The 11,648-nt window shown below is 24.0% G+C and overlaps 1 protein-coding gene across 1 annotated transcript; it reads left to right on the forward strand.

Annotated features, from left to right (window-relative positions):
• Positions 1 to 266: 266 nt before the first annotated feature.
• LOC112591740 (androgen-dependent TFPI-regulating protein-like) lies at positions 267 to 11,159 on the forward strand. The gene is made up of 6 exons (XM_025335655.1): positions 267 to 390; positions 7,067 to 7,239; positions 7,419 to 7,562; positions 9,499 to 9,716; positions 9,783 to 9,934; positions 11,021 to 11,159. The coding sequence occupies exons 2-6, from the start codon at positions 7,075 to 7,077 to the stop codon at positions 11,068 to 11,070; spliced, it is 729 nt and encodes a 242-aa protein (XP_025191440.1). The 5' UTR covers positions 267 to 390; positions 7,067 to 7,074; the 3' UTR covers positions 11,071 to 11,159.
• The last annotated feature ends 489 nt before the right edge of the window (positions 11,160 to 11,648 follow it).

Raw genomic sequence — 11,648 nt, forward strand, 5'->3', positions numbered from 1 at the left:
TTTTTCAAAACATTTTGTTTTCCTTAAAATATTTTATTTATACAACCTTCAAGTTGTTTTGTTGTAATATTATGTATAAACGTAACCTAACACGTAACCGGTATATCGAGAGTGATGTGAGCAAACGTACCTATATGCGTTTAAATCAGAATAAAACATCAACCGACGCGGATTAAAAAAAAAACACAATACAACAAACTACTCTCTCCCCCCACTACCACACAAACCGTGAGCAGAGCAGCTGAACGTGATCTGCTTTTGAGTACGTTTACACGGTGGCGGCAGTGACGTACGATCACTCGCACAACTCCGAACACGGTTCACCGACACCTGCCTATATATTGTGTTGTATACCTATTTCACTCGGCATCGACAAAAATATACTCCAAGGTATTTAATATTTTATTATTATTTAGTTATTGATAATGAATTAGGCATATGCAGGGTATGCGGCATACGCGCGGAAAGGATGATAAAAAAAAAAAAATGCTATTTGAATTTTATTTTGATGATTATTATACACTGTTTATCAAATGAGATAGGTATAGTAAGAGTTTAATATTTTCGATTTTAAGGCTTGAATTTCTATAATATAATACAACTAAGATCAATGGATATCCCGCCGACACTGACGATTAAAGACGATATACCTACCTATACATTGAATATAACCGCATTAACCTATTTGTTTTATGCAGGACCTATTTATTAAAAATATTAATACTTTTAGTTAATAGTTATATTATAGTAAGTAATACTTACAGGATACTTCGTTTTCAAGCAATAATTTATCAAACAAAATAATTATAAAATTTATGGTTTAAGTCAGCGTTTCTCAAACTGTGGGTCGCAACCCACTGGTGGGTCATTGGTCAATTTTTGGTGAGTTGCGAACAGTTTCCAAAAAATGTATGTTAAATTAATTTTAAACAGATTATTATTAATTTGGGTCACGGTACTAAAAAGATTGAGAACCGCTGGTTTAAGTAGTTACTAAGTATATAATTCAGCGTTTTTATGTCAAACCATCAAGTTCTATAGTAATTAATTTATTCATAATAAATTAATAACTATGCCTGTTTTTCTATTAAAATAAAATATTATATATATACATATGATTTTGTATTTTATATTATATATGTATGTATATACATATATATTGTAATTTAAAATATTTTTCAAGTACTTGAACTCTCATATACATATATATATGAGTTAAACACATTACTTGTTCAAATAGTTTTATTTTTGTAGATTTTATCTACAAATTTTTCCATAGAAAATTTATTGACTGAGTTGCTGAGAATATATTCTATTTTTCATTATATGATATATAATTGTATCTTTTATTAAAAATTTAAATATTGAAAAAATGAACTGTAGTCGGTAGATACTATAATCTCTTCAAATATTGATTATTATTTTTATAAATATTAATGTATGCACATTATTATTTTAGAAAATGACGCGATTTATCATGCGTAAAAATTTTAAATAATTTTGTGTAAATTATAAAAATTTGTTAACCCAAGTTAGAGAATTTTAATAAATAAACCAATTTTTAATAACTGTTAAGTGTAGACATATATAATACTTAAAATGTAATTTATGTATATGTATACATTTGTTAAATTATCAATGTCATAACATAATAATCACTATTTAATATAATAATATAATAAGACCGATGATAAATAATATTTTAAAATTAAATAATTATTCGTAAAAGATATATTGGTATTACTTATTTATGTACATTTTATAATTATGAATCAAGTATTTAAGTTAAATTATCACTTTTAATTTTAAGAAATAATATTCTCTTGTAAAATCGTTAATTTATAATGATATACCTAATGAAATTGTTGTTTAAATTTTATGCGTGTTTGTTATTTAAATTAATATTTAAATTTTTTTTAAGCCTTCACAAAGAAAATTAAGTTCTAATCAGTAACATATACATACTTCATATCTCTATTTATAATTATATACTTTATAATATTGTAATAATATAATATTTGCGAGCATTAAAATGTAAATTGAACTATTCTACGTCGTACTTGTATTTATGTTGGAATAATTAAAATACTAAATGAATTAAGGCTATGTAGGTCTTACCTAATATACCCGGTATATCTAAACTAACTTACCACTTAATATTTACATAACAACATGTTCGGGTTTAATACGATATTCTAAGTTAATTTTAAGTTATTCTTGTGTTGGCACTACTATAGCCTATAGATATTGTAATAGAATTTCAGAATTTAAATATTTAAAATACAATAAAATTGTCTGCATTAATTATTATAATGTATTATTAATAGTTATACTAATTAATTTATCATTAAAAGTTCAATTGATTTCTGTTTTGACACGAAGAATTAAATTCTCATTTTCACGTTCCACTAAAGTAGAAAGTATTTATATTAATTCTTCATAAACTTAAACATAGTTCAAGTGATAGGTACGTGTTGTAATGTTTTAATTACATTTCCCGTCTCGTTAGCAGATTTAACGTGACCTTGTGAGAAAAATGTTTACTAGCAATATGTCTCTACTCAGAGTAATACGTGATTATTTAAACCACAAACTTTTACTAGAAGATTTAAAATTAAGTATTAACTGTTGTAACTTATAAGTATAACATAGTTCTCTAAATAAAGTTATTAAAAATATCAAAATATGTGAAACAACTGATAAAACACGATCACACGTATAAATAATATGATATTATCAGTGTAATTAAAATTATGTGTTTATATTTATCATGTTCTTTATTTTAAAAACCAATTAAATACACTAATATACTATTATCGTGCTCATAAATGTGTCAAAATATAATAAAACATAGATGCTTTATTATTTATTATTGTTTATGAGAACAATTTTAATATCTACTATATTATGTAAGATCATTATAAATTCATTTGTCCACATGCATAATTATAATTAAGGAGTTGCACAATTTCAATATCAAAAGCCAAATGAAAATTCTGTGTATAGTAAACAAAACTAGGTACGAATGATGAAACCAAAATATTGCCAGAGGTCAATGTCTTTTCTACATAGATTCAATATTATTTGTTATATTTACCTATTTTGTACACAAATCAATGTATTGTAAACGTACCCCCTATAATTTATTTTCTTAATACATTTATGAATTTTTAAAAATATTTATTTTTTATGAAACAACATTTTTTAAATTATGAATATATTGATTTTACAAAAATGTGTGTGTGTTTTTGTCTATGTATTTGATAAGTAGTTATTGTGGCGTGCGGTGATATTTTATGTTGGGTAAGCGCTAAAATAAAATTTCAAGTTAAAACAAAAAAAAGGTGTTTTATTGATAAAAATTAAAATTAAAATCTAAAATTTATTTATAGATAAAATCCATTTGTCTTTCTTGTTTTAAAAACTCGTTAATAACTTTATCATAAAATTCTGAATGATTTTTTTCCTTTGTGCAGGAGTTCCTTTTCGATTGAAATTAATGATAATGAACTGAGTCTTTCTTGCCCTTGTGTAGATCTTTGATACGATTTGATTAGTTTTAATGCCGAAAAAGAACGTTCAACTGAAGTTGTACTAAGAATAGTTAAAATTAGTTGACCGAGTTTAAATACTTCTTGGAACGCCGATATTAAATCATTCATCTTAATTTTGTTGACTAAATTATATGGATTAGTATTTAAAAATTCTTCAGATGTGTATAATACAATTAATTAATTTCGTAATCTAATAAAATCAAATATTTCTCTGAAATTTGACTGTCGCAAATTTTCTAGAGCAGAATTTGGAAATTCGTTTGTGCAGTTTGAATATTATTTAGGTAAATTAATGATAAAAATTCAAATTTATTTAAAGAACCAAATCGCGCTTGTAAATTTGTCAATATGTTATCAAATATTTCATTAAAAAGTACTTTGTAAAATGTTTTCGGGTCACGAATTTTACGCTGTAGCTCAAAATTGCCTTTATCTAATAATACTGTTTCCCATAAGTTTTTCAAATAGATTTAACCTATAATTTTGCAGTTAACATTTAATTTCTTCAACTTTTTTCACACAGTATAAAATATCTAAACGTTTAGTTTGTAACACTTCATAATATAAAATATCAGTCAAATTAAATATTTTACTAAATATACTATTAGGAAAAAGTATGTTTGTCGACTATCTAAAAAATTGATGAACCCTTGAGATAATACTATCACTTCATTATCCCAACTATTAGAATTATCTAATACGTGTTGAAAAAACTCTATGAAATATGAATTGTATTCGTAAACCGTATTTACTATGCGAGAAGAAAAATTTCATCTAGTCGGGGCATTTTTTGGCATTTTTTTTCTTGTAAAATTAAATAAAGCATGTGTACGTTTAGAAGATTTAGTAGAAAATGATCCCATACCAGTTAGTGTTTGAAAAAAAATCTTACAGTCTTTTATATTTGATGCTGCTTGTGAAAGTACAAGATTTAATGAATGACTAAAACAATGGACAAAAATAATCCTTTTGGGTAGAGCTTCTTTACTTTAGCTTGTAGTCTTCCAACATGACCACTCATAACGGCTGCTTCGTCATAAGTTTTAGCTACTAATTTATGTTTTAATTCATACCTATTAACTATATCAATTACGTGTTTCAATAAACCGTTTGCTGATCTATCAGCACTAACGTCAACAAATGAGATAAAACATTCATGTGCTTCCCCGGTTTTATAATAGACATACCTAAAAGTTGTTGATAATTGAGACAGATTTGTTATGTCTGAAGTTTCATTTAATAATATTGCAACAAAATTATTATTCTTTATTTCTGATTCAATGGACGTTGATATGGTGTTTCTAATTGAGCAAATAAGATCATTTTGAATTCTATTGGATATACCACGGAATATTTTTGATGTTTCTTAATGTACGTTTAAAATAGAATCATAAGATGATAATAAATTTAAACAACTGAGGAAATTTCTCTGATTGAAAGAATTAACTCTTTCATTGTGACTACGGAATGGTAATTCGTGGATCACCAAAAAACAAACACAATCAATAAAACGTTTTAAAACGTCTCTATTTTTTTTTTACCAATTCATTATGGCGTATTACATCTGAACGTCTTTGTTCATCAAGCTGCAAATCAATTCTAGATTTTCCAAACATTTTTAATTTAAAAACAGAAGGAATATGTGTTTGAGATCGTTCATGTTTTTGAATACCATTTGTTAAATTATTTAAATTAACAAAACTATAAGACTATAAGACTAAACATTTTTTCCCTAGTGAATAAAACACAAGGCCAACAGAAAAGTTTATTTAATTTTGCACTACCAGCGAACCATGAAGTATTTAAATAATTAGAAATATTAAAATTACGAATGTAAACTTTGTTTTTTTCTTTGTGATTAGATGTCAATTTTGAAATTTCTGGATATGGTCGACTAATTTTTACAATTGTTAATTTTTCATCAAAATTTTTTAAATGAAATTCATTTTTCAAAAGATGCTCGATTAAGCAATTGAATCAGTATTCATTGTCTATATTTGGCGAATATAATTTAATTCCTCTTAATTATAATAATTTTATTTATTTAAATAATAATTATCTATATCAATTCTATAAAATTATGCAATAGGAATTCAATATACTTACATTAAAAATGTTTGTTCAACATACAATTAACTATGAAGACTCGTGGACACGTTGAAAGTTGATGACAAATATAATTTATTTATTATAAATATAGTATAGTTAAAACTTATAATAAGTATATTGATAACAAAAATAATCCGATATGCATCGTAAAAATATTGGAATTCTGTTTTTGAAAGATATCGATAAGCGCTCGGCATAGCGCATTCAACCATCACGTAAAAACGTGTATCCCCCTTCTACCACAACTGGTCATTCCTATAAATAACGATATGGGAAAGGCAATCTAAAATATTAGCACTTCTGTAGAGAAATTGCCTATACGAAAAAAAATCATTTGATTTCTTTCAAAATTTTTTTAAATTGAACACAAAAATTAGAATTAATAAATATTTGTAATTGTAATGTAAACAATCTTTTTCTTTTTTTTCTTTTTGGCTAGGCATGTGCCGCTTACCTAGCTTGTCCTGACCGCACGCCACTAGGCGGAGTATACGTATAGTTAATAAAATGTTTCGATTTAAAATTTTGAGAGTGGTTTCAGGATAGAAAATTAATTTTAGTTTTCACTTTTAAGAGGTCAAAATTTAATAATTTCTAGTATTTTTTTTTTTTTTTATAATCGAAAAAACAATAAATATTTAAAAAAAATAATTTTAAGGAAATACAATATTATTATTAAAATAATTGTTTTGTAACCATGGTTACCTTAAAACTTTTACGAATATTATTAATTATACGGAAATTTTTTTTCAAAATATTTAAATTAATTTAAAGATATTTTTTACCTATTTATACCATGAACTTATTTAAATATTATAAAATATATTTTTAGTCGTTATAGGTACAATGATATATCATTAAATTCAAATTTAACACATCCACAATAGTGACCTATTCAACACCTTGTGTACAGCAGAGTAGTATCTACTTGACAACCTTCTTAAGATATACTATCGAAATGACAAATCTATAAGCATAGTATTGTCGTTTTATTTATACTAATTAAGATGTATTGTCTAAAAGTTATATAAAAAAGGTAAATACAACTTTTAGGTGTTTAAAAATTGTTAAAATTCATTCAAAATACCGACAGAAGATAAAATAACAACTTTCTTTTTAGGAAGCTATAAAGAATGTTATCTTAATTATTTCGACAACATTTTATGAAGTCAAAATAGAATGTAGAGATAACAAATATAAAATAAATATACAATAATTTTTAATAATTATTGACGGAAATTAAAAAATAGTAAATAAATAAAAACGTTGTTTAACTAATACATTTACGCTTTTAATTATAAATTTAGTTAATAATTTTTAACTATTTAGAAATAATACAAATTAGTATCAATAAATCTATTAAATTATTATAATAAGTGTGAATTTTGTTAATATCTATTCAGGTGTTGAAATGTCTATTTATCCAATGCTGTTGCATGCAGGAGCATGCTTGTGGTATGTTTTCTTTTGGAACAACTTTTTAGCCAATGGCAAGGATCAAAAAGAAAGCGACTGGGATCCTAGGTACCGAGACATACATGAAATGGGAACTAGGTTTCTCACCAATTGGAATCTAGTAAATAAATTTATAATTTTAATTTTTATATGTTATTATATTTATATAAATGTCAAAATCGCTATAATTTATTATTACGCATTTATGTTGACACTATACTGTCTAACTTATGTTTTAGTCATATGAATAGTGTATATGCTTATATAAATATAAAGTGTAATAATGTTTAAAACTTACAGTTTATGCAGACGTTGTTCTTTAGTGGTTGTCTATTTCACGATTTGATGAAAATATTGAACGGTCCCAACTGGTTTCAATTAGGTTCGAAATTTCAAACTTTACTCTCGCTGTGTTATTCGTCGATATTACTGCCAACTGGAATTGTAAGTTATATTTTTAAATTTATCTAGTATTAAATTAAAAATATCCACATTCTATTTTTATAGCATCGCCTCAGAATGAAAAGGTTCTAATATAAATTTTGTAATTGTTCAGAAGAACGTTTTTAAGTTATAAATGGAAAAACTTTTTTCATCGTAAATACTAAATTACGAAAATTTTATGCAGTATCAATAAAGTTCCAAAAAATACGACTTACTTGAAATTTTATTTTACCACAATTATTGATCAAGTTAATAATAAAAAACTAAGATATTGTTTTTAGAATTTAAAGGCTGTATGTGTAGAACTTTTTTCATTCTGAGAATAAAAATTAAATCAAGTTAGAACCTTTCATTCTAAAAAAAATATATTATTGATTGAGTCAGAATTTTTTAATACCGATTCAAATAAATTGTTTTATTCAGTGATGCCAACTTACAAGTATAAATTATGTTAATTCTTTTCATCAATATAAATATATATTATAAATATTTTTACTACACAATGTATTATATTTTAGTTTTGAAGTTAATTATTAATTACCTATTAGGTATTATATAATTTAATATATCGAATACCCACTACAAGATATAACTCTATAATACGTTAAGACGTCTTCGATGTTGCTAAGTGGTGTATCTTCAAATTTAAATTAATTATCCTACACATTCATAGACTCAAATGGGGTTAAGCTTGTGCTAAATTAAAAGGGGTCGTACCCAATCACGTTTACATTTTTTTTTCACTCTAATTAAGTTATAAGTGAATTATTAAGCTTAGATAAAAATGTATACAAAATAATTTGATTACCTAATAACAAAGTTGAATGTATGTGTTTAAAAATATACTTACTAAAAAAGTAAGATACATTTTTTAATAACTATAAAAAAGTAAGTAATTAAATTATTTAAAGACAATTTAAAAATATATATAAATAAAAAAAATTATAATTACTCATACTATAAGTTAAAAAATTCTCAACAAACTTTCTTTTTGAAAAATCATACATTCTGAAATATACTTTCATAACACATTTTTTTAGTATCTGAAATTAAATGATAACAGCATAATATTATAGTTAACAATTTTATGTCAATAAATTATACTTTATCGTGTATATAAGACGTACAGTATATTATTCTATTACACAAACAAAACAAAAATAAATGGAAAATACTTGCATGTTGGAATAATATTTTATGGCATAATAATAATTTGTATTATTAAATATTGCATCAATAGTATAACCGTATTATAATAGTACTTTTTCATTCTAAGATAAAATACTTAAAATCGTTAAGAACTATTTCATTCTAAATTATTGTTTAGAATGAAAAAGTTATTTTTTTCTGTTAAAAATAACAATTATTAAAAAAAACTGTTATTTCTCGGTTTCCCCTTTATCATTCATATTTGTAAGAGTTAGAACCTTTTCATTCTGAGTATCTCATTAAATAATCATTAATCGATACGATTTAAATATTGATTTATACAAGAATAAAATATTAAACAATATATGTAAAAAAACCATTTTTCAAAAAAATTGATTTAGAACCTTTTCATTCTGAGACGACGAATTTATTTATTAGATAAATAATCAATTTTTGCCTGTTTATATTTAATTTTACATCGTAATAAATAAATTAAATGATTATTTAATTTGATAATTTTAACATAAAATTTGATGAAGTGCGATAATCATATAAATACTTTCATGATAAAATTATTTTTAATTATTATTATTAATATGTATTGCAAACTAAAAATTATATAAATGTGTTAATCATGATCTGATATGCCCATGTTCTTAAGTAAAATAATTGACAAAAGCAGGTGTTTGTAAACGTTTTTTAATCACTCTACAATAACAAACATTAATTATTGTAGTATATCTGTATTCTGCATATTATTATCATAATAATTATTCGTATGTTTTAGTTTGTGTGTGCCACATTTTGGGTAATGTATGCTTATGATCGTGAAATTATCTACCCGAAAATAGTTGACAGTTACATTCCTTATTGGCAAAATCATGGAATGCACACAACTATTTTACCATTAATATTGGCCGAATTATTTACTACTCGACATAAATTCCCTTCAATCACAGCATCAATGGTAATATTTTTGGGATTCGGAGTTTGCTACGCAGTCGTGTAAGTATTACTGAGAAAAATTTAAATAAAAAAATAAATTAATTAATTAATTAAATTTGATTTTAGTTTTTTGGGAACGTATGTGGAAAAAGGACGTTGGGTATACCCCTTATTTGGCCTGTTAAGTTTACCAATTTCATTGGCTATTATGGCTGTTTTATTTATTATACTAATGTCATTTTTATTTGTCGGTATATTCATCCAAAATATGTACTGGGGTAAGTAAAAATCTAAAATTTAAACCTTTCATTTATCTAAGCTACTGTATAAATATTAAATGCATACATTTATCTATTATAAAAAAAATCATAATCAATGATAAAGCTATGTACCTAGTTTATTTGACCCCCTCCATAGGTACAGTCTTGCATACTAGTATCTACATAAATTATATTTTTGAAATTAATTAAATAATTATACTACATGTTTTACGGCACAATCAATTTTGAATAATGATCAAATTGCGTCCACAATTTTCTTTAAGAACCATTATTCCGAATTGTGCCCAAGGGATTTCAAAGAAAGGTTCTCAATAAAAATTGAAAATCAAATATTTTTCTTTCATCTTTTATTGACTTAAACTGAAGTATCAATGATGTGGTTAAATCATACAATATATTATTTTTAATTTGTTAAGTTATTCATAGTTTAAATCTTTAAACATTTTTTTAAGCTTTTGGTCAGTTTTTTAATTTTTCTTTTTCCGTATTCTTTTGATTGACTTGACTACCTATTTATTAAGTGTTCAATGCACACTTTAATATAGGTATTCATTTAAACATTTTTAACACTTCTAAAACATGTTTGGAAAAGTCGAATGATATTAAAAAATCAAATTAAAAGTTCCTAATTATTAATATAGATTAACAATTATTACGAACCTATGACTTACTACCTACAACTAATAATCACGAATACATATTGTTATATTTTATAGTAATCACTAATCAGAATCAGTGGGTAGATATTTCCCTTAAGCTTTAGAGGTAGTAGGTACTAGATAACTAGATACAATATGTACCTTTATGTACTTTTAATTTTTATAGGCTTAGGAAAAATTGAATGATGAATGTCCTGAATAGTTGTATTTAAATTCAATTTTTGGCAGAAACAGTAATTTAAATCAGTAACATAAAAAAATTATAATAATTTCTTATCTATGTTTTTAAAAAATTGAAAGAAATAGAAAGAAAAGCTGGTAAAATATGATTTATTCTGATAGATCAAAAATAGGACTTAGACTATAATTCAACCTTTAATATAATCAGTAAAATTCATTTTAATTAAAAATGTAATATTTTTAGGAAAAGAAGAAAAGAAGCGATACCGAAAAGCTGTTAAGAAATCATCCTAATACCAATTTTGTACAAATGTCTTGTAATTTTTCAAAAAAATACTATAATTTAATAAAATGTTTATAACTAGGTATGCATATAGATTAACATATTATGATTCAAAATTTTATGTTAAGATTAATATAAATTATGTTAATAGATTTATTTTAACTTTGTTAGTATGTTTGTTATTTATCTACTATTTTCAATGTAAATAATGTTATTTTTATACTTATTTGTTGTTAATGTACTTAAATTTTTTTTCTTGTTGTTGTTACTGTTATTCCAAAAAATATATAAATTATAAAATAATTGTATTTTCAGTTGTGCTTATAGCATACTTTTAAAATATTAGAATAGTTGTACATAATCGAAACACAACAATTATTATAATTAGTTGTAAAATAATATTGTTTTAAAAGAAGATAATTTTTATACAACAAAATTAACATATGTTATTTAAGTTAATTTTTTAGCTGATCACAATTGCCAAGTTCATTATTATGATAAATCTTTAAAATGTATTTGATAATTTAAGTATTAATTAGTAGTACCAACAAATGTATAGCACTAATTTAAAGCTTACCTATATTATTAA

This window comes from Melanaphis sacchari, unplaced genomic scaffold, assembly GCF_002803265.2.
Source record: "Melanaphis sacchari strain LSU unplaced genomic scaffold, SCAv2.0 Contig141_pilon_pilon, whole genome shotgun sequence".
Classification (NCBI taxonomy): domain Eukaryota; kingdom Metazoa; phylum Arthropoda; class Insecta; order Hemiptera; family Aphididae; genus Melanaphis; species Melanaphis sacchari.